This window comes from Malus sylvestris, chromosome 5, assembly GCF_916048215.2.
Source record: "Malus sylvestris chromosome 5, drMalSylv7.2, whole genome shotgun sequence".
Taxonomy (NCBI): Eukaryota; Viridiplantae; Streptophyta; class Magnoliopsida; order Rosales; family Rosaceae; genus Malus; species Malus sylvestris.
This window is the reverse complement of record NC_062264.1, coordinates 27839968-27862142: the sequence shown is the minus strand read 5'-3', so window position 1 is coordinate 27862142 and position 22175 is coordinate 27839968. Positions and strand designations below refer to the sequence as shown.

Below are 22175 nucleotides of genomic sequence, written 5' to 3'. Positions count from 1 at the left end.
CTTCAGCCACACACCTTTCGACCAACTCTGTTAAGCAGTTATATGCTATACCTTCCATGGTTTCGACTGAACTTTGTCTATGTTGGGCTAAAGAAATAAAACCTTCTGGTGTCCATAGGTTAGCCAACTTATTCACTGGAATCTCATAATCCTCAGGAAACTGACCTACTAAATAAAGCAAGCATGGCTTTAAATGATACGGTAAGTCGTCATAACTCAATGCTAACAGCCACGTTGCACCTGTGTACTCTTCTTCTTGGCCTTTGCTTCTCCTTATGTTTGCATAAACATTCTTATTATGCACCGCATCCCACTCGTCAACTGTGTTCTTAGTAGCTAGAAGTCCTGTGAGAAGAATATTGATGGGACCATGTTTTTCACACCAAGAGAAGGGACCATATCGCTATATATATACTTGTAGTAGTTCCTTCCTCCCATCAAGAAAGGAGTTATCACCAGTTACATCTTCAATGTAACTGTCCGATTCAAATTAATTTGAATCTCCTTAAGTTTCCCTCCAAGTCTTAATTCCGGAAACTGCATTATTACATTAGTTAGGCTAAGTTCAATATATATAACTCACTTAACTTATAATATTACACTTGTCAAATGTTTGATGAAACTCACATCAAGTTTCTTACATGCAACGCTACTGCTCCTCTTCGTTTCCTCGTATGGAAATGCAGCTTTCAAGGAGTCCCATGCCTCAATACTGCAAATATCATCAAGAACCGCCAAACATCTTTTATCTTTCTGGAGAAGACAAAGTTTCTTGGCTATTTCAGCATCACTCATTCAAGCGATTTCTTTTCTTTGCTCACAGGTAGCAGAAATGAGTTTCGTTAAAATCTCTTGCCAAACATTTCTCACTTGAAACTGTTTAGATATACACACCCCAAGCAAAAGAGCTAAAACTGCATCTAATTTCGTTATGATGGTAAATCTGTTTCGCAAGAGTGGACTTGCCCAAGCCACCCATCCCCCATATAGAAAGAACTCGGAGGCGGTGATGTTTATCTCTTACCAAATGCAGAACCAACTCCTTGACACTCTTCTCTAACCCGACAACATCACATTCTAGGTTCGCCTTAGTTGTTGCTTCCTCTCATTAACGTGTAACCGCTGCTCTCCCTTATGTCCCTTATGTTGTGAGCCTGCAAACTACTCAACCTCAAATGAGAGATTTTGGTTGTAATGTTCCCAATTTCTGACCCTATCTCATGAAGATTGACTCCTTCAATCAAGATGGAACGGAACCTTTTCATAAAACTCTAAACACCTCCTCCTTTCCTCTTGGAACTTGGAAGTCACCTTCAAGGCAAAGTTTTCACTGACATCCTCCAAATTATAAGCAGCATCTCTAATTTCAGCAACCAAAACACGTATTACTTCTTTATCTCTTTGTCTTGCATCTGCATCCTTCAACAAGCCCTGCATCATTTTTAGCTCGGTTTGTGCAAGCTTAACTTGATCGCCAACTCCTCACAGAAACTTGCCTCCTTAATTATGAAGTCACCAAGCTTTTCGGCCACAAAGGAAACAACAGCCTTAGCCGTATTCTCCACCAAAAGAAAATTGAACCGCTAAACCAGACTTAATTTGTTCGTATATCACTTCAGATTGATGATAAGATCGATCGATCTTAAGCAATTTGCATATAAGACCTTAGAATTTGCAACTAACCTCCCTAGATCAATTTTTATTCATATAATCAAAGACTAAAGAGCAAATATATACATATAGTAATCACTAAATAAACTGTTTCATTTGATCTCGATGTGGGTTGCATGCATCACATGGAGATAAAGTTCAATGTATCTCACATCTAGCTGGTTGAAATCACACTCATGCTAGCTTTTTCTATATTTTATCTAGCTTTCATCGTTTGCTCTTAAAACATCCATCCAAAATGAGATCATGAGAGACGACTTCAAGTTCATGAGCCAAACAAGATTCTCAAGTCTTCATAAAAATATTTTACCCTAAATTACTAACTTTATGCCATTTATTTTTTGGACAAACAATAGGTACTTTATACTAAATTCATCTAAATTAAAGGGAGGTGGAGGGTTTGAACTCAGGACACAATGATTTGAACCCTATCCATCACTTGCACTAAACTTTATACCACGGAGTTAAATACTTTGCTATCTCGAACCCTCTAAACCTAACATTATCTTCTTGTCACATTTATTTTCAATAATCCTATTTAGGAGTTTTTTCTAGTATGTACACATGTTCATCGAATGCATGTCATACACTGGTGTACTCCAATAACATTTTCGCATATTTGGAGACATAAAATTTCCTTAGGGAGGGACATCTCTCTCTCTCTCTCTCTCTCTCTCTCTTTCTCTCTCTCTTTATTTGAGAGTATATATGTGTGCACGGTGATTGTACACATTCAGGGATTGTCTTAAATCTTCGATAAGGAAGTAGGTCATGAAAGGTTTTTGTTACTCGATTATTTGAGACATTTTAGGTCGAACCTGTTACGAAGTTGACATTGAACATGTGTTTTGGAAAGCAAATATGTTGCGGTTGAGGTTGTGGCTTATATTCTTGCAGATTTAGGACATTCTCTATGTTCTCCAAGATTGTTTCATGACCATTTTCTCTCGCTCAATCTTTCATCAATTTTGATCTCTAGGAGTTGGGGTATATATGAGAGATGATGTATGTAGATGTTTTTGGTAGCTCTTCTTTAGCCAAGAAAATAAGTAAATTTGGAAGCCAAACACGATTAAAGTGAATTATTTCATGTCTCATGACATTACCAAAGTCATGTGTGCCTATGGCATTGGTTGCTAATTGATGGAATGGTATGATAAACTGTCAAGTTAACTTATGTTATGTGACATTTCACTTCAAACGATTAAATTTAAGTTGAACACTTGTATGTGATGTGTTGTCGCATAAAGCAGCCCAAACTAAGATTTCCATGATGGAGGAAAAAAAATGCAATGGTATTATTTTTTTCCCTCAAGACAATAGGTAAATAAAAGTAACTATTACAAATGTGGAGAGGGATATAATAAACAAACACCCGTTCAGCTTCTTATTCCGCTGTTTAATTCTGATTATTATTTTCACTTGATTTATTCAATTTATAAATTAAAAAATTTAAGTAAAAGGTTAAAATGAATGTGTGCAAAAAATCACTTTCCATTAAAAAAAAGAAGAGAATCTTAATGAAACACTTTCGGTATTGTTCACTTTTAACGTTAAGAACATTTTTACTTTGAAAAGTCACTTCTGATACTATTTATTTATACCTTTATTTTGTTATTTTCATTAAAAGTTTACAACTAACATTTTTAAAGTTTTCTTAAAAAATAACCCTGGTAGAATCACAACTTACAGAACAACCACCCCAACATCAATACGACGGCGTTTTGGTGCATACGCTGCTGGTTCTCGTCGTCCCAATTGGGGTTAATGGCAACACGCCAGAAAACACATTGGAAGAAATTCAGTTGAACCTTACCACTACCGAGCTCCAAAACGTTGGATTTGAGAACTTGGAATTCCAGATGGCCTAACTCGCCTTCTTTCGGATCCTCCAAACAGAGGATTGCTATTTCCTACCGCAGCTCAGCCCCAATGCAGAAACTGGCGCGGTCGAGCGTTTTCCGGTCACTGCGCCTTCTCAAATCCCACAACCACCCCAAAATATACCGACCCAGGTACCCTCTTTCTCCAAATCCCAAAAAGTAGTGAATTTTCTGTGATAATTGCATTGAAATGTATAGCATTTCATGTTTGGACCTCAAAATGCAGCTTGGGTGATGTTGTATGCAAGGTGTTCGATGAAAAGCCTGTGTGGGACGTGGTGGGCATTGCAAGGTTTCCGTTGGACTGCCAAAAATGGGTTCATTCGGCTCCGTGTGTTAACACAGAACACAAGGCTGTGGAGCCGTTGGAAAATTCAAAAGACGGCGCGGGTGCTGAGGCCACTGGTGATGGTAAAGTGAAGAGGAAAAAGCTCAAGGGAAAAAGGGCAGTGGTTAGGTGGCTCAAGTTCTTCAGGTATAAGAAGAAGAAAGACTATGAGAGAATGACTGCTGAGGAGAAAATTCTCCACAAGTTAAGAAAGGTAAAATAATCTGTACATTAAGAGTTGTATTGGGTTTTGATTTCGTACAAGTTATCTGGCAATTTTGGAGTTTTCAGCACATCTCTCAACTGATGTTTGCATGAAAAAGGTAGCACGATTCTGCGAAATGTTTAGAGACTGATGAAAATATGTGATTTCTGTTTTTGCAGGCTCAAAGGAAAGAGGAAAGGCTTGTTGAAGCTCTCAAAAAGATTGAGCCCTCGGAGCCTTCGGAGACAAACCATGATCCAGAAATATTGACGCCGGAGGAACACTTCTACTTTCTGAAGATGGGTCTCAAGAGCAAGAACTATGTGCCCGTTGGTAGACGGGGGATATACCAGGGTGTGATTCTGAACATGCACTTGCATTGGAAGAAACATCAAACTCTGCAGGTGGTGGTGAAAACATTCTCACCTGAAGAGGTTAAGGAGATTGCTTCTGAGCTGGCTAGATTAACCGGAGGGATTGTGCTCGGCATTCATGAAGAATACACGATAATTATGTATAGAGGGAAGAACTATTCTCAGCCTCCAACAGAAATCATGTCACCTAGGGTCACTCTCTCCAGGAAGAAGGTTCGCTTATCGTCTATTTTTTTCTAAACTTAGATCTTTCGGAGAAATTAGACTTTTAACTGTCTCCACTAGAACACTGCATGTCAAGCGCAAGCCGAGTGCTTTTTAACTCCATATTTCAAATTAATTTTGATACTGTAAGCGCCTCGTTGCTCTTTTCTGATAAACATTTTAAATCAATTCCTGATAACATGACAATCAAGTCCTTTGCTTGCTTCCTCATGACCGGAAAACTAACAAGTTTTCCTTATATAATGTTCGTTTAAAAGATCCATCAGTAAATAAAACACAAATATACAATGATATGCACGTATATGTTCGACAACACGGTTAGACTTTTGACAGGTGTTGAAATTAAAACTAGGTTCCCTGATCATATACTGAAGCACTGTCTGTCATTATTTGTTTTCGTGTTTTCCCTTATGTTCTCTGCTCCTCCATACAGGCTTTGGATAAATCGAAGTATAAGGATGGTCTTCGAGCTGTAAGGAAATATATTCCAAAACTTGAACAAGATCTTGAGTTGCTTCGAGCACAGGCTAAAAGGAAAGTAGACATCAATACAGAGTACATTGAAGAAACGCAAGAAACTGGTACTGAATCTACTGATGGTGCACACTCTGGGAGCTCCTCAAAGTTGAAGCTGGAGGCTTCAAATAAGGTAAAAGAAATGATGGATAGGAGCAAGGAACGCTCTGAGGATGACCTTTCAACAGATGTGGATATAGCTTCAGACTCTGAAGATTTATCCGATATTTTTGATACTGACTCTGAGAAGGAGACCGAGAAGAAGGCAGAGCGACCTCTGTATTTGGAAGAGTTTGAAAAGTTTCCAGTTGAAGGTGATGGCGAACCTGAAGATTTTGAGGATCACCTGCGTCAAATATCTAGGGACGCAAAGAAGGATAAATCCTTGGACGAAGATGCTGGCTTGCCGAATTTTGATGAAGTTGATCGAGTATTTCTGCGTGCTGCTTCACTTTTAAAGAAAAAAAGAAGATGAGACACTTGTAAATTGCTTATGATCACAATTCGATGGTTAGATACTTGCACTTTTTTTAGTCTCCTGCTAATTAGATACTTGTGATTTCTAGTTAAAGGTAATATTTGATTTCAAGGCCTATTCCTCCCAAAATTGAGCAAGAGTTACTCTCATAAATTAAGATTAAAATGTCCTCAATCCTCAACTTCTCTTATATTAAGTATCTTACTGTATCTTCAACTCTATCTACATCGACTTGTGTCTCTCGTTGCTATATTCGCTTCCATATCTGTAATTCCAGTGTTTAATTACTCAAAATATTGTTTTTTACTTCCAAGGATATAGTTGTAACTGTGATTCATGAGGAAGAAACTTTGGTGTTCAACAAAAGCATATAAAATCTTAAAGGCTTCAAGGTAGGAGGAAACTCAGCAGAATGTGATGTTGGGGGGGGGGGGGGGGGGGGAGTGGTGTTATTATGTTTCTCGAATGTAATACAATGTGATGTGTGGTTGTGAAGTTGGATTGGACAGAAACTTCAGCCGAAAGGGACTTGAATGCAGTTGTAGAACCACATATCGGTAGGAATTTGAGTCTGAAGATGCTGCCGAGGTTTTTTACGAAGATTATTCAAGGCGTGTTGGTTCATCATGTGTATAGATCAGTGTCGGCGATCAGATGTTGACAAGAGAGTTCTTTCCCGTAGGCTATCCTGCAATAATCAAGGAGGGCATTCTGTAAAAGCTAGAGACCGAGTCCTGTCAGTTTGAAGACCACGACCTACGAGAAGAGAATGTTGTAAAGCAATGATGCTAGTCAAACTTGATGAGTCTGGAAAATGGGTTGTTACAAGAGTTGTTAAGGACCATGCTCATCCACTTATAGTTTCTTCCGGGAATTCTATGGTAAGTTCATCTAATCTAAATTCAAGAAAAAAGTAACCATTGCTCGAATCTTGATGTGATCCTTGATTAATGGAGTTGCAATTTATGCCTGTTACTCTTCTTATCGAACTTCTAAAGCAAACATGATTGATTGAACTTTGCTTATTGACTGTGTTGTTGAAACTAGTAATATTGATTTCAAAACCGTGGTTTATGTACTTTTTGATCAGATCTAAGGCAAGTCTGTCTAAGGTGCTTTAGATTCTTCATCCCTGCAATAACTAGCATGGTTCCCATCTAATGTAATTGACTAGCTTATCTACGAATGAAGACTTTCCGGGTTTCCATGCAATGGAGTTACACGCGTTTTGTTTTCTAATGTTCCAGAGAATTGGATCATATTAGCCAGGATGGGAGTATTTTCCTTTTCTTTTAAGACGAAGAGTCTTTTATTTAGGTTGTTTCATTATTAGGAAATATGGTTTGACAAAGGATCTGAAAGTGTGCATCGTTACATGATTGCAGAAGTGCATTACCTGCAACCTCTGAGTCTGATTTTCTTTCAAATAAACATTCACAGGACGCAAAGGATATGAAGATTGCGGAACTCACTATGGACCTGGGGCGTGAAGAGCAATTATGTGGACAATACCATGAGCCACTACTTACATTGCTGAATAATGTTGAGGAGGAGACGGAACTGATAGCAACGAAAGTTAGAGGAGTCGTTAACCATGTAAGAGAATTTGAGACTGACGTTGAAGGGCTTCCACAAAATCAAATGGAGGCTAAAGTTCGACAGCTTCCTCCAAATCAAACGGTGACTGAAGTTCAAGGGCTTCCACAAAGTCAATCAGGCCACAATTAGAGACAGAATTATGGCTCTGTGCAGACTAGGTGCATGAGGATTCGACTGATGTTCTCCTGGAGAGTATTCTGACAGACTAACATACTGTACAGCAGAAATGTCTTGAAGACTTGAACCATAAAAATTCAGTCCAGGTATTTTTGGACCCCTCTTACTGCAGATACTGCACAACTATGATCATATACTGCTAAAGTCTGATATAAGAATGCCTCGCATTCTAATTTTCAGGGGAGCGTGCAAGACAAGAAGCAGATCAAAGTGGCATGAACATTTCATTTAATCGAACGAAACAAACAATGAAAGTTTGTAGAAGAATGTTGGATTTTCATTGAACCGTAGAATAAAAGAACTTCTCTATTTGTGATGGAAGAAATTAATTGTAATTAACACTGTACATTATTGGATGATGGAGCTGAATGGTGAGTAATTCACTGAAAATCCTAGTTTTAATCTCCAATGCTATCTACGAAAGGAATGTTTTTGCATTTCAGATTCAACTTTTCTCACATTTTCGACAATAACTTGTATCTTTCCAGACAGTTCTTCTGTTTCCACCTCAACATTGTGCATGAAGCTTAGTAATTTTTCTCGATAAGCTGCACATCGTTGATCCTGATGCTCCAACTCCATTGTAAGTTCCTCAATTTTCCGATCCTTATCACCCTGCAATCATCAACAAGCAAATTAGTCAACTGCGGAAACTGAACTGAGTCAAAAGTATTGAGACCTATTAAAAATAGTAAACATAAACTCAAAAGATCGCTATCATAGAATTCTAAGGTTGATTCATGAACAAATTCGAAAGTCTTCCACTGCTTACTTATTCCAAACTCACCCTTCCCTATTCTCCTTGAAATTCTTTTCGTCGGTGGTTCATTCAACAACTGGTGAGATATCGGGAAACATGCTTTCATGCATGTCATCAAAGAACCTTACCTACCATGCCCTAAGACCCACCGTGATGCTTCATGTAGGGACCATGACGAAATCATAGATAGCTCATGAAAGTTATTACTAGAGTAGATCTACCATGCATATCTATCTCTTGTTTCTTTACCCTTACACAACATAAGTTTGCCGAGTAAGTTCTAACGTGTGAAAGAAAACAAAGGGCAAAGAAATTTAACTATTGTAAACGATTTGGAAAGACGATAGGCCGAGTTAGTTTTGAAAGATCACTAAATGATTTATATGGGAGAGAAACAAGTGGGATAATCAAGCAAAAAACAACGACCTCGAAAAACATTTGAAAAGGGAGAATATTAACACTGAAGTTAAATAATATAAGGATGCTCACCTCTGTGCTAAAACCATTGGCAGTAACGACCAGAGGATGATTATGATCCTTTACAAATCTTGTAACAACCCATTTTCCAGATTTTTCCATCTTCACCAAGATTGTTGCCTTGCAACCTTCTCGTGCACTAGGTCTAGGCTTTTTCTCAGGTCCAAATTTTCCCGGCTGGTTAGGAGAAAACCCTTGTTTGTTACACCCAAGCCGACGGGCAAGAGTTCTCCCATCAATTCCTGATCGACGACGCTGCATAACACGGACAACAAACCCGACCTGTCTGGCATAGTCAGTATAGAATTTCCTGGCAGCATCTTCGGAATCAAATTCCATACCCACATAAGGTTCTGGAACCAGACCTCCCGAAGTACCTACATCCATCTCCACAGCACTGTCTACTTCTGCCTCAGCTTCCTTTTCCAAATCTTCTGTCATATAACATGTAACAGAATCCATAAACTTTTATTTCAGGCAGATTACTTGCGTAATTTGTCATGGAAAAAAAAATCTAATACACACTAAATAAATCCAACCCCGCATTACTTTTACTAATCAAGCTATCAACATGCAGTTTCAAGCAAACCGCCCTGATCTTTGAACAACATCATGAAGTTTTAACTTTTTTAAAACTTGGGTCATTTATCGCGCCGAATTTTTTTCATAGAAAACCGAAAAAATACTACTTAAACTCAAAACACAAATCCTTCATGAAATTGGACCAACAACCCAATATTTAACATCAAGAACAAAAATGCAGATAGATAAATAAAACCCAAAACAATCCAGATAAGCATAAGCTCTCACAGCCGCACACATCTACGGAATGCTCAGTTCAATGGTGGTATATAATTTTTTCAAGTGTACGAAATCACAAGAGATCTGAGATATAAGTTTCTCCCTTCCCCACTTTTTCTCACCAAGCAATGCTTTGCATGAGCTAATTTTCTCGAGAAAATTCAAAGCATTTGCAAGGAAAGCCCAGTATTTACTTCCATTTAAAGAGACAAAGATATCGGATTGCACAGATTCGTTATAATCATTGAAAAACAAATTAAAGAAAAAAAATTGGAGTTGAAAGAGTGGCAGAGCGTGAAAAAAAGAGAGTAAAGGAACTTACTTTAATAAAAATCGGGAAGTGGGTAATCGAAGAAGTTCGGAATGGGATTGGAAGCTGCGGATTTTGTTGGTGGGTTTCGTGGACTGATCCAAATGGAAGAAGATGGAGACCGCTCAGCAGCTGCAGACGAAGACGAAAGGGACTCAACGCTTCTAACTTCCAAACTCAAAAGCAACTCAGCAGTAAAATTATTTTATTTTCTTTTTACTTTTTTATTTAAATCTACTTTTGGTGATATGGGCTCATGGTTTATGGGAGAATCTTGGATTTGGGTTGGGTTGGGCTTTACTCACATGTCAGAATTTTTTACTTTATTTTTTATGTAACAATATCTTTTAAGGAAGGAGGTTGGTTTAAGGTTCGTAATGAAATCGTTTAATGATTCGATCCGGAGTTTGCTATTTGGAAGAGTCAAATATAAGACTTCTTGTTGATACGTGAAAAATAATGTCACTACTTGTGACTATAAGTTTTAAAATAAATTAAAAACTCGCACCAAAAAATATATGAGGAAAAAAAAGGTCAAATTCGGTTTAAAACCAAATTCCACCAAAATTACCAGTTATTTATTGTTTGAATTAAGTTTGAATATCATGATTAGTTTTCATATGTAATAAAAGGTTACCTGAAGGATTAGTTAGCGATTATATATAAGTAACATAATGATTTTGCAATTTACGATATAATCTAAGGGTGCGCTTATTGCACCGGACTATTTCGAACTAAACTAGTTTCAGGGACTAAGCTGGACTGGCACTAAACTAAGCTGGACTAACTTAGTGAAGCGTTTAATACAACGTAGGACTAAAAAACTGATTAATAACAAATTTTAATATATATTATTTAATCTAATATATTTACAACCAATTCATTGATTAAATTTAATAAATAAAATATCACATCCCGAGTTCGACTCCGCCGTAGCACGATATTGTCGGCTTTAGGCCCTAACCACGCCCTCATGGTTTTGTTTCTGGTAACTCACACGAGAACTTCTCAATGGGTCACCCATCATGGAATTGTTCTCTCGCGAACTCGCTTAACTTCGGAGTTCTGATGGAATCCAAAGCCAGTGAGCTCCCAAAAGGCCTCGTGCTAGGTAGAGATGATAATATACATGTAAGGCTTACAAGATCCACTCTCCTGGGCAATGTGGAATGTTACATAAAAAAATTCCGTTGTTAATATTTTTTATCAAATGAATTTATTTTTTGTTCAAATTCTAAGTAATTAATAATAAGAAGAATACCATGAATTTTATTTATTCAACAATAACAACAATAACAAAGCCTTTTTCCACTAAATGGAGTTGGCTATATGAATCCTAGAATGCCATTGCGTTCGGTTCTGTGTCATGTCTTCCGTTAGATCCAAGTACTCTAAGTCTTTTCTTAGAATCTCTTCCAAAGTCTTATTAGGTCTTCCTCTACCCCTTCGGCCCTAGACCTCTATCTCGTAGTCGCATCTTCTAATTGGAGTGTCAATAGGCCTTCATTGCACATGTCCAAACCACTGTAACCGATTTTCTCTCATATTTCCTTCAATTTCGGCTACTTCTACTTTACCTCAGATATTCTCATTCCTAATCTTATATTTTCTCGTGTGCCCACACATCCAACGAAGCATCCTCATTTCCGCTACATTCATTTTATATACGTGTTGATGTTTCACCGTCCAACATTTTGTGTCATACAGCATCGTCGACCTTATTGTTGTCCTATAAAATTTTCCCTTGAGCTTCAGTGGCATACGACAGTCACACAACACGCCGGATGCACTCTTCCACTTCATCCATCTAGCTTGTATTCTATGGTTGAGGTCTCCATCTAATTCTCCGTTCTTTTGCAAGATAGATCTTACGACGGTCACACAACACGCCGGATGCACTCTTCCACTTCATCCATCCAGCTTGTATTATATGGTTGAGGTCTCCATCTAATTCTCTGTTTTTTTGCAAGATAGATCCTAGTAATTTTTTTATAGAAGCTTAATTTATGCTTGAGAGTGTAAACAATTTTTTGATTCGTTCGCAGTAGGGTCCATTGACGAAAAGATCATATATTTTTGGTAAGTATTCTTTTTAGGCTTATCAGTACACAAAAATTCCAAGTCGCTGCCCTTGATGGAGAACACGCCGCTGTCGTCCCAATCCAACTAACGTCTTCATCGCCTTCGTAGGCTCCGACGTTCTTGGCCTGCAATATTCCTTCAAGCGCACTAGGTGGCTTACCCACCAATGGGTTCACAAAGATCCCGTCAATCGTGCGAAGTCAACAAGTCCGAGGTTGAGTTCGAAGTGTAGCAAATGAGTCCAAGGTTAAGTTCGAAGCGTAGTGAAGCGAAGCAAATGGCTAGAGCTGGACGGACGGTGGTAAGAGCGAGGTCTTCCTCAGTTCGAAACTATGGGTTCGGGGTGAGAAGAGAGGGAAAGAGTGGTGGTGGGCTGGTGGTGTGTCTCGGTGGAGTTAGTGAGTTGTGGTGTGATGGTGGTTGTCGGTGCTCAAGAGAACTGAGAGTAGAGAGAGGATGAGATGGAGCAGACGAGGTATTAGTAATCCCATGGGTATTTTGGGGTTTCGCTAAGAACTCCTAGCGAAGGAGTTTGTCCATGCGAGTCCTTTTTAATCTCATTAAACATAATCCAAACAAACACGGCACTGGACTACTAGTTAGTCTGGTCTAGTGACATTTAGTGAGGGCAAACAAACGCCCCCTAAATGTATTACCAAAGACAATGAATTACTATAAAAACTCTCAATAGTTCAACCATTCATAGGTTAGGTCTAGAGGTTTGTATAAGCTTTTGGAGGTTTAATTTGTAGTTCTTTTTCACACGTTTTCATCAAAAATTGAAACAAAAAATCATCGATAAATTTTATAACCGGATAAGTCAAAACTATAGTTTTTTTTTTTTCCTTTTTTGAAGAACTCAAAACTATAGTTTATTGGAGATGTAACGAGACTTTCCCTCATCACCCGGGTGGTGAAATAGGAGAGAAGAAACATTCCATAAATGGAATTATAGAATTTAGAATGGAAGCCATCGGCTACTTGAGTAAAGCGGCTAGTGAGTTATGGAAGGGAGAATGAAGTGGTAGTCAACTTCTATGTGCTTATAGTAGGGAATAGATATTCCCCGTATCTATTTCCACATCATAACCGTTTATCATATATCGTGCAATCAGTTTTCATTAGGTACTATTTGTATTTAATGTTAAATAAAAAAAGTCAAATGATTTCGGACCTCACGATGCATGTTGAATGATTAAGATGTGAGAATTCCTAAGATATCCACAATTTAGAATCGGATGGAATCCAAATTTCTTAGAGTAAGCACGAAACACAAGATTGACCGCTGAGTGTGTAGAGCTAGCTTTATCAAGTGCACAAGAAAGTGCCTCGCTAATAGATATCATAGTAAAAAATACCTAACAGTTCAAAGATAGTAAGAGTGAGTACTTGTACTCTACTTTAGAAAATAATGTTTCATTTACGACATTTAAAGGTAAATTTAGACAAACTAAATTTGTAAACCAAATTTTATAAAACCGATGATATGCAAGTTAACGCTATGTTATTTACTAAATTTACAAAATAAATAATAGCACAATAAATTGGAAGGTCCTAGCGAATATATAAGTCCATGCGACCTTTTACAAAATTTCCAAAAAAAATTCAAAAAAAAAAAAAAAAGGAATCCGTAGAGGAAGATGCATTTCTTCGCCGCAGTGGATCATTCACCTGCCAACACCCTGGAGTTCGAGCTAAACGCTTCAACCGCCCGCCACCTCCCCAAAACCAGAAGAACCAAAAAGGAACGAACTTTCTGCTTCCTCTCTATTGCAGAAGCCAAGCAAACTGTTGGGTCGCGATCTCTCTGTCACAGCAAGTGAGTTAATCATTTTATCTTTGCATTTTCACTCTTTAATTTCCTAATCATTCCTTAATCTGCACTCACGTTAAACCTTCGATTGTGTTGTTTGTTGTTTTTGGAATTTCCTTAATCTGTTTGGATGCTGAGAAAAAGTAGACAACTATAAGAGTTGGGTAACTTGGAATTCAGTAACATTGGGTTGTTCTCAGTTTTCCAGTCTGTTGTTGGTATTTTCTTGTGTTTTCTCGGCAGCCAAACATAACCCAGGTTATGTTTTCCAGTGGATAGTTGAGATATAGATGTGTTATTCTGCGTGTGTGATCAGAATCATTACATTGGTAAAATATTTTAGTAGGGTTTTGTTTGGTTACACTATGATGTGAGACTTTGCACAATTCATTAGGTAATCGAAAACTAGTTTGGTATAAAAAATCGCATTTTTTCTTCGCAAAATTATTGTTTTGCTTGAATTTTGGAAGGTAGAACCTTAGATGGAATCTTATCACAATGCTTATTTGGGCAGTGGATGATGAAGAACCTTCTATGAGCAAGGATGAGGACGTGTTAGAGAGTTCCAATAGGAAAGAGGCAGTCACATATGAGGGGAACTCGGATACAGAACCATTTGTGGGTATGGAGTTTGAATCTGAAGAGGCTGCCAAAGTGTTCTATGATGGATATGCAACACAAGTGGGCTTCATTATGCGAGTCGATGCCTTCCGGAGATCAATGCGTGATGGTAAGGTAGTTTGGCGGAGGCTTGTGTGTAACAAAGAGGGATTTCGCAAGACCCGAGCCAAAAGAACTGAGAACAGGAAGCCTCGAGCAATCACCAGAGAAGGGTGCAAAGCGATGCTTGTGGTAAAGAAAGACAAATCAGGAAAATGGATCGTAACACGATTTATAAAGGAGCATAACCATCCACTAGTAGGTACACCTGCAAATGGTCGCCGCAGTATGCTTCTGTCTCAAACACCAGTGAGTGCTTCTTATCTGCATTTTTGAGTTGCTCGCTTATAGGTTTATTTTGTAAGACAGATGCATTGCGATTTCTGTTAAAATAGCGGTTTATTTTGTTTACTTGTGTTGGTTAAGTTAATCGATTATCTAGTTTCTGTCCGTTGGATATTTGAAATTGCATCAGATGGTCTAGTCTCTGTTGCCTGCAAGTGATTTGGAGCTTTTTCAAGCTGGAAAGTTACTTTTGCTAATGCAACCCTACATTATATTAGTAGGGATTCTGGTTAATTGGATGAAGTTAGCAGATGCTCCTTGCTTGAAAAGGTTCCCTGATGATATCGTTCTTTTGGTTTTCCTTGTTTGAAGAATGTAGTTCATATATTTCTCAACGGCGTACTAGGCAACCCATTTTTGGTCACCTCCAAATTGTTAAAACCAGTTTTGATGTTCAATCTAAAACTCAGGACCTGTTTGATAATCATTTCGTTTTTAGTTTTAATTTTTTGTGCTATATATGGTGGAGAAGTACTTGTGGGAGAAAGGGAAGGAGAGATAAAGAAGGGTGAAGGAAGGAGGGTGGAGGAAAGGAAAGGAAAGGAAAGGAAAGGAATGACAAAAATGAAAACTAAAAACAATTTTGAGTTGATTTCACTTTAACGTTTTTGTTTTCATATGATCTACATTTCTCCCTCCTCCCTCACACCGCCTCCCTTTATCCTTCTCCATTCCTTATTTCATCCAATATACTTTCCCCCGGTCTCTAGCACAAAAAATAAGAACTAAAAGCTAAAACCAAAATGTTTATCAAATGGGTCCTTAGCTTTATAAACTTACTCAAGAAGTAATAAAATAATTAAATAAAGACGTTTTAATGGTTTCTTTTGGTAGTAACTGTTCTTAGAATTTGGACAAGTCCCCTCGCATGCTATAAGTAATTGCTTCTCTGGCCGTTTTGTGAGATGTAATAGGTGTCTCGTTTCTGTTCAGTTTGAGTGATAATAGTTTCTTTTGGTATTGTGCTTTTAGTTTATAACTTTATCGTGGTTACAGTAAACGTTTTACATGTAGGGTTTGTGCTCTAATATACAGTGGTTACAGTAACGTTTTACATATTTGATCAGGGCTTGTTAAAGCCATCTAGCAGATACCCGACGCATGTTTGTGAGGGCAGGGGAAGAGTTCTTTGCATTATGCTACCATAATATTTCCCATAGCAATCAATATTTACTATTGATTTGCTTTTTGGTTTGTTCCAGGACGAAAAAGATCTGAAAATTCGGGAGTTGACTGCTGAGTTGCAACGTGAGCGAAAGAGGTCTGCCAACTATCAAGAACAGCTTGATATGGTTTTGAGGCAGATGGAAGAACATTCCAATCACTTGTCGAGAAACATTGACGCTATAGTCCAGAGCGTAAAAGAAATTGAATCAAAGAGGGTAGCACCTTGAAACGGTTAAAAGGCTGCTTGATTGTTTCAGCTCCTTTCATACGCTATTCCCTGTATTCAAGACTTAATTTGCAAATGTGAGTCTGGTCAGTTGGTCAAGGCAATGTGTCTGCCTCTTGCATTTGAGTTCAAAGCCCCTCCCCATAGATTAGATAAGAGTAGTTTAGATTATCGTCTTGTTAAAAGAAAAACTGAAGATCTCAGTTTTCGGTTGAGCAGAAATTAAATTATCCTGTAGTTTTCGTTCTTTGTTTTTTGTTTTGTTTTGTTTTTTTTTTTCCGGTTGATTTACCCTTATTAGGTTGTACAAATAGCATACGTATAAGTAGTAAGTTCTTCTAACTCCATAATCTTTTGTGTACTCTATTATTTTTTTTCAGTTTCATTTTAATTTAGCGAAGTGATTTTTGACACTCCTGTTATCTCGCTCCTCCCTCTTTTTCTAGCCATACGATTCAGAGTAAATCAAGGACACAAACAAAGGGAGGAGCGCAGAAGGAGACAATGAGATATGAAATTCACTTCCCTTATTTCGCCTCCCAATCTATCTCGTCTCTCTCTTATCTCTTTCTAATCTATTTTATCTCCAACATTCTTGGTTATTTATTATTATTATTATTATTATAAATCAAGAGACCTGAAAATAAAATTCAAAATGAGATGATAATTTCCCTTCTCTAGTTGTTTGTGGAAACTCCAGTCCCCAGTCAAGCACAAGTCCGATTCGGGTAGAAATGTTCAACAAACGAAAAACAAGGGTCTCAAACGCAAGACCATATCGGGAGGTTGAAACGAGTCCAACGCAACTGATGAACATGTCAATCCGAGTTCATATAGATTTATTACGGCTAAACAAGCTCCCAATCGTCCCCGGTGCTCGCACCCTTGGCGCACTAAACAAGCTTCTTCTCGGCACCCGTTGGAGGTTAGGGGGCGGGCATATGACTTCTTGGGGGTTGTCATGTGCAGCGCACCGGCCAATATTGCTCGTAGACACGGTTGAGGTTCCTAAATGTCATCCGTTATGCTATTCGGCATACAACGAATAAGCAAGCCAATCATAATGCCCGGTCCCGAGGTCCCGACAGTGAGAACCTAGTTCAAACAAAAACAATTAGCAACTGACACCAAAAACCGTACTCTAACATCATCTGATGGTGTTGTACACAATTCAACCATATTTTGCATCAGCGACTAGTTCAGATGAAATGACGGCTTTGTTTTCTCAGCCAAGTTTGTAATGTGATCGAAATCAATCATAATCTAATCAAACATTCAACACCAGCAGCAACTGGACAGAATCAGTGGATATTGCAACGGGATGCTATCGTGACAATATCTTAAAACATTAATGCGACCGAGTGTCCTACTCCACATGACAACGCATGTGTGACTGGCTGTGAGATCACCACAAGGTCATCTCCAATGTAGGTAAGTTTCCATAAACCCTCATTACAAGTGTCCAACCAACAATACCTAAGTACTCTAATGAAGCATATTCTATTCCAAGTTGCCATATTTTAAAGATTTCACTCTCAACCAAAACAGGGTCACCTAAAATCTCAAACAAAGGAGAACCTCTCAGCAACAGAATCCGTGCAATTATAGGGAATACCGCCACACTGACATTCCATTATTCCAATATCCGAGACAAAATATATACAAATTTCATGATATCGAACGAGAAACTTAGATAAATATAAAAGTGGATTCAGCAGCTAGTGAAGAAAAGCATAAACAGCAGTAGAAATATAAACCAAAAGAGCCGTCGTGACCAAAACAACAAGCACCGCCACAGCATGGATGGCGGATTTGCTGCCACACGACAGCAGCCCCAGCCTGATCTGGATCACATTCACCATCGACAGCACCAGAAACACGCAACCCAAGACCGACCCAAAAGCCGACCCCAACATCCCGAATCTCAACACCTTCAGATTGATGTGACCCCGGAACGCGTCCTCTACATTCTTGCTGTTGAGCAGGTTGATCGCCAACTTCAGTCCCTGCGCCACCAGCGATGAGAACAGGAAGAAGCTGAAGGAGACAACCTCGAACACCAGCAGCTTCTTCGCCACGTCGTTCCCGGCGTCGCAGGATCTCCGGTTTGCGAGGCTCCTCTGCCCTGGAGTCGCCAGAGAAAGCCCCACGAAGACGGCGATGGTGAAGAGTGAGTTCACGTTGACCAGGCCGTCCAGGGCCGTGACGTGGACGCTTGTTGTCGACGATGATGACATCACTTCCCGGCAGTCTCGGGTGTTGCACTCCCTTGGGTAGTCGTCTGATCTGGAAATCAAGAGAAAAGACACAAAAAGAATAATTTTTCACTTTCAGATGTCAAATTCTGAAGCTGAAAATCTTGATAGAGAGAGGTTGTATGCCGTACTCATCCATGGCGTCGAGATTGTAATGGTGCTTGGTTTATGTATTTCTTTATTATCTTGCTAATGTTGTTGCTTGCAGTGGTTTCTGTTTGTTTCTTGAGAAGATGGAAGGAAAGGAGAGGGAAGGCGAAGGGGAACAGAGGAAGATGCTTTTGCTTCTTGTTATTGGATTTTCGATTTTCTCTTGAGCGAGGTTGGCTTATATTCTTATGTAATCTTCATTTTCTGTTGCCATTATGCCCCGTTGTCAACTGAAAAAAAAACGATCAATAGAAAATCATTTTCTTTTGGCACTATGCCTCGTTGTGAACTGAAAAAAAACGATCTATAGAAAATGTGGGATTATGCCCCGTTGTCAACTGAAAAAAACGATCAATAGAAAATAAAGTCGTCTAGTTAATTATCGTAGCTAGATAGATGGTTTTGTAATTCTTTTACTAAATTATTTCATATGTTTTTATAGATGATTAAAAGATCTTATATTTTAATTGATGTTTTTAAGAGATGGCCTTTACAAAATGTTTTATAACATGAACTGTGACAACCCATCCCTAATTTTACTATTTTATTAATTTTAAAAAAATGATTTGACGAAAATGCCCCTAAAGATAAGGTTTTTGACTTTCGTTGACCATCGTTTAGAGAGATGTAGGACTCATTCTTTTGCGTAATTGCGTAGTACGCGACGATATGAACACGTAATCGAATTTAGAGTTACGAGGGAGATTTTACAGATTTATGAATATGAAGGACAATTTGGTAATTTCATGTTTAGAGATATTTTGTGGCTTGTTTTGTGAGTCACGTGGGCCCACACCCCACTCCTGCCCGTCCCGTGTCCCTTCTCTCTTCCTAACACTCTCTTTTTTATTTTTAAAACTTTTGGACCACTCTCTTGCTGCCATGTGTCCATTTCCTCCGCACATTTCCGCAGCTCCCTCTCTTCACTCACCTCTCTTGTGCCGCCACGACACGTCGACACCCCATCTCCCTGTCAATTCCCTCAGCTCTATTCCTCTGCAAACTCTGGCACCGAGACCGGCATGCCCTCGCCACTCCGGCGAGACGCCCACCACGCACCACCCCAACCACCACGTCTCTTCCTCTCTTTCTTGTTACTCTCCCTTACCTCAACCTCTGTCTCCCTCACCTTCTCTGTGCTCGTGGTGTTGAGACGCCGAGACCATCACCGTGACCTCCACCACCGTGGTTCATTCTCCGGTGACCTCACCACCCTCAAGTTGCCATATTTTCAAGATTTCACTCTCAACCAAAACAGGGTCACCTAAAATCTCAAACAAAGAACTTCTCAGCAACAGAATCCGTGCAATTTACAGAGAAAACCGCCACTGACATTCCATTATTCTAATATCCAGAGACAAAATTATATACAATTTCAGCACAGCAGCTAGTGAAGAAAAACATAAACAGCAGTAGAAATATAAACCAAAAGAGCCGTCGTGACCAAAACAACAAGCGCCGCCACAGCATGGACAGCGGATTTGCTGCCATACGACAGCATCCCCAGCCTGATCTGGATCACATTCACCATCGACAGCATCAGAAACATGCAACCCATGACCGACCCGAAAGCCTACCCCAACATCCCGAATCTCAACACCTTCAGATTGATGTGGCCCCGGAGTCGCCAGAGAAAGCCCCACGAAGACGGCGATGGTGAAGAGTGAGTTCACGTTGACCAGGCCGTCCAGGGCCGTGACGTGGACGCTTGTTGTCGACGATGATGACATCACTTCGCGGCCGTCTTGGGTGTTGCACTCTTTTGGGTAGTCGGAGGGGTGGATTTTTTTTGCCAAATTGCCTTGCGAACCGAATTGTCAACCGTGCCATACCGTTTTTGTGCCAATTTTTTTATACTAAACGGTAATGGTACGGTATTGTACCGTATCGAAATTTCATGGTATGGTATTAGTAATGGATACTATTACCATGGTGTTACCGTATCATACTGAAAATACAATATAATTTATAATTTATAAATTATATAATAGATAATTATATAACACATATTTATAATATTCCAATAATTTGAAAATAAAACCCTACTTATATTAGCATTGTTGTTGGTGACTTTGATCTCTTAAAATTGTGGAAATCAAACACAAAAGAGTTCCTAATTCTTTCACAAATAGCCAAAATATCTTTGTAACCCCCACTTCTATTGTTGCTAGTGAAAATGCATTTAGCTTAGGGAGGAGGGTTGTGAACTCTTTTAGGGTATCCTTGACTCCTAAAATAATGGAGGCACTAGTGCGTACTAGTGGTTGGCTTAGGGCAGACGAAGTAAACTTCTATAAGGAACCAACGGAAGATATGCTTCAATTTTACAAGGAAATGGAAGAAGAGAAAACAAGAAAGATATGCTTTAATTTTTTTAGTAAATTTGTTATTAAATGGTTTTCAACTTTAATTCTTTTAGCTACTAATTAATACGTTTTCTTTGTTTGTAATGTAGGCTTGACACAAATTCAATTTTCTAGAAGTTCAATGCCTCCTCCAAAAGCTTCAACATCTCAAGCTTGAATAACTGATCAATGAATTCTCCCTTCTGAAGTTTACTTCCAATTTTCATTTGGTTTGAAACTTTAATTTCTATTTGGATTGTTAACTTCTATTTGTTTTGGTTCGTAAGTTTTATTTGGATTGTAAGCTTAATTTTCATGATGAATCTTAATGCATCATTTGAATTATTATGTGTGTGAATTGTGAATGATGAATAATAGATGAATTTAATCTATAATGTATGAGATAAAGGTACAAAAAAAAAGTTTTGCCCTTGAATTGGGTTAAAAAAACAAAAACAAATTTTGTCCCAAAACAAAATGGCAATTACCATTGTCATACCATGCCAACCAAACTTTTGGCAATACCAAACTTCGGTATACCGAAAGTTTGGTACGGTAATGGTAATAGATTTTACCAAACCGAAAATTTGGTACGGTAATTGGTACAAGAGTTTTGATACGGTAATTGGTACAAGAGTTTTGGTACGGTAATCGTACCGAACCGCCCCTAGGTAGTCGTCAGATCTGGAAATGGAGAGAAAAGACACAAAAAAAATAATTTTTCACTTTCAGATGTCAAATTCTGAAGCTGAAATCATGAGAGAGAGGTTGTATGCCGTACTCATCCATGGCGTCGAAATTGTAATGGTGCTTATTGGGTTTATGTATTTCTTTATTTTCTTGCTAATGTTGTTGCTTGTAGTGGTGTATGTTTGGGGTTTTTATCGTAGTTAGTATCTGAAATTGAAAATCAATTAATGTAATTTTTGAAAATAGATGTCGCAAATTAATGTAGTCATTATGTCATAATTCTGTTAAAAATTCTATTAAGTGTTGATGTGACACATAAATGGGTCCCATAAGTTCTTTTTTTTTCTCACAAATGGTCCTTGAAATTGACTTGCCACATCAAAATGGTCCCTGAAATTGACTGACGACATCAAAATGGTCTTTAAAATTGAAAATCGATCAATGCAGTCCTGCAAGTAAGTGTCCCAAATCAATATAGTCATTCCGTCATCATTCGGTCAAAAATTTTGTTATGTGCTGATTTGACACATAAATCGGTCACATAAGTCTAATTAAATTTAAAAAAATTAAAAATAGGTTTAATAATTTAATAGTTAATAAATAGTTGTCAACCCAAAAATCCAGTCCTGTAATCACCT

General features: G+C 38.5%; 5 protein-coding genes and 1 pseudogene across 8 annotated transcripts; 3 read left to right on the top strand and 3 right to left on the bottom strand.

Moving 5' to 3' along the window:
- Positions 1–3387: 3387 nt before the first annotated feature.
- Positions 3388–6119, top strand: LOC126623072 (uncharacterized CRM domain-containing protein At3g25440, chloroplastic-like). Of its 3 annotated transcripts, none has more exons than XM_050291864.1 (5): positions 3388–3686; positions 3781–4096; positions 4267–4674; positions 5120–5712; positions 6002–6119. In XM_050291864.1, the coding sequence occupies exons 1-4, from the start codon at positions 3604–3606 to the stop codon at positions 5675–5677; spliced, it is 1365 nt and encodes a 454-aa protein (XP_050147821.1). In that variant the 5' UTR covers positions 3388–3603; the 3' UTR covers positions 5678–5712; positions 6002–6119. The 3 variants fall into 3 exon arrangements, with proteins under 3 accessions (XP_050147821.1, XP_050147820.1, XP_050147819.1); XM_050291863.1 differs by having other exon boundaries at positions 5995–6119; XM_050291862.1 differs by lacking the exon at positions 6002–6119 and having other exon boundaries at positions 5120–5854.
- On the top strand, positions 6004–7846 carry LOC126623085 (uncharacterized). The gene is made up of 3 exons (XM_050291883.1): positions 6004–6072; positions 6177–6561; positions 7121–7846. Exons 2-3 carry the CDS (start codon positions 6463–6465, stop codon positions 7406–7408), a joined length of 387 nt encoding a protein of 128 aa, XP_050147840.1. The 5' UTR covers positions 6004–6072; positions 6177–6462; the 3' UTR covers positions 7409–7846.
- LOC126623080 (protein FAR1-RELATED SEQUENCE 5-like) lies at positions 7712–9983 on the bottom strand. 2 transcript variants are annotated; one of them, XM_050291876.1, is made up of 3 exons: positions 9817–9983; positions 8706–9127; positions 7712–8071 (listed from the first exon to the last, which is right to left on the bottom strand). In XM_050291876.1, the coding sequence occupies exons 2-3, from the start codon at positions 9078–9080 to the stop codon at positions 7868–7870; spliced, it is 579 nt and encodes a 192-aa protein (XP_050147833.1). In that variant the 5' UTR covers positions 9081–9127; positions 9817–9983; the 3' UTR covers positions 7712–7867. The 2 variants fall into 2 exon arrangements, with proteins under 2 accessions (XP_050147833.1, XP_050147834.1); XM_050291877.1 differs by having other exon boundaries at positions 8706–9124.
- Positions 9984–13506: 3523 nt separating this feature from the next.
- On the top strand, positions 13507–16344 carry LOC126623078 (protein FAR1-RELATED SEQUENCE 7-like). Its single transcript, XM_050291875.1, has 3 exons — positions 13507–13705; positions 14214–14668; positions 15907–16344. Coding segments are annotated over exons 1-3 (648 nt in total). The 5' UTR covers positions 13507–13704; the 3' UTR covers positions 16099–16344.
- A 1355-nt stretch (positions 16345–17699) lies between these two features.
- On the bottom strand, positions 17700–18796 carry LOC126623081 (uncharacterized). The gene is made up of 2 exons (XM_050291878.1): positions 18484–18796; positions 17700–18383 (listed from the first exon to the last, which is right to left on the bottom strand). The coding sequence occupies exons 1-2, from the start codon at positions 18489–18491 to the stop codon at positions 17816–17818; spliced, it is 576 nt and encodes a 191-aa protein (XP_050147835.1). The 5' UTR covers positions 18492–18796; the 3' UTR covers positions 17700–17815.
- A 1015-nt stretch (positions 18797–19811) lies between these two features.
- LOC126623087 (uncharacterized) lies at positions 19812–20268 on the bottom strand (annotated as a pseudogene).
- Between the last annotated feature and the right edge of the window lie 1907 nt (positions 20269–22175).

Bases quoted from the DNA above. Each gene is read 5' to 3' on its own strand.
- LOC126623078 (XM_050291875.1), top strand. The intron at 14,669-15,906 runs GTGAGTGCTTCT...GGTTTGTTCCAG, and splicing joins TGCTTCTGTCTCAAACACCA to GACGAAAAAGATCTGAAAAT.
- LOC126623085 (XM_050291883.1), top strand. From the start codon at position 6,463: ATGATGCTAGTCAAACTTGATGAGTCTGGAAAATGGGTTGTTACAAGA. The intron at 6,562-7,120 runs GTAAGTTCATCT...AAACATTCACAG, and splicing joins TTTCTTCCGGGAATTCTATG to GACGCAAAGGATATGAAGAT.
- LOC126623072 (XM_050291864.1), top strand. From the start codon at position 3,604: ATGCAGAAACTGGCGCGGTCGAGCGTTTTCCGGTCACTGCGCCTTCTC. The intron at 4,097-4,266 runs GTAAAATAATCT...CTGTTTTTGCAG, and splicing joins TTCTCCACAAGTTAAGAAAG to GCTCAAAGGAAAGAGGAAAG. The intron at 4,675-5,119 runs GTTCGCTTATCG...TCCTCCATACAG, and splicing joins TCACTCTCTCCAGGAAGAAG to GCTTTGGATAAATCGAAGTA.
- LOC126623080 (XM_050291876.1), bottom strand. From the start codon at position 9,080: ATGGATGTAGGTACTTCGGGAGGTCTGGTTCCAGAACCTTATGTGGGT. The intron at 8,072-8,705 runs GTGAGCATCCTT...TGATGATTGCAG, and splicing joins CCAATGGTTTTAGCACAGAG to GGTGATAAGGATCGGAAAAT.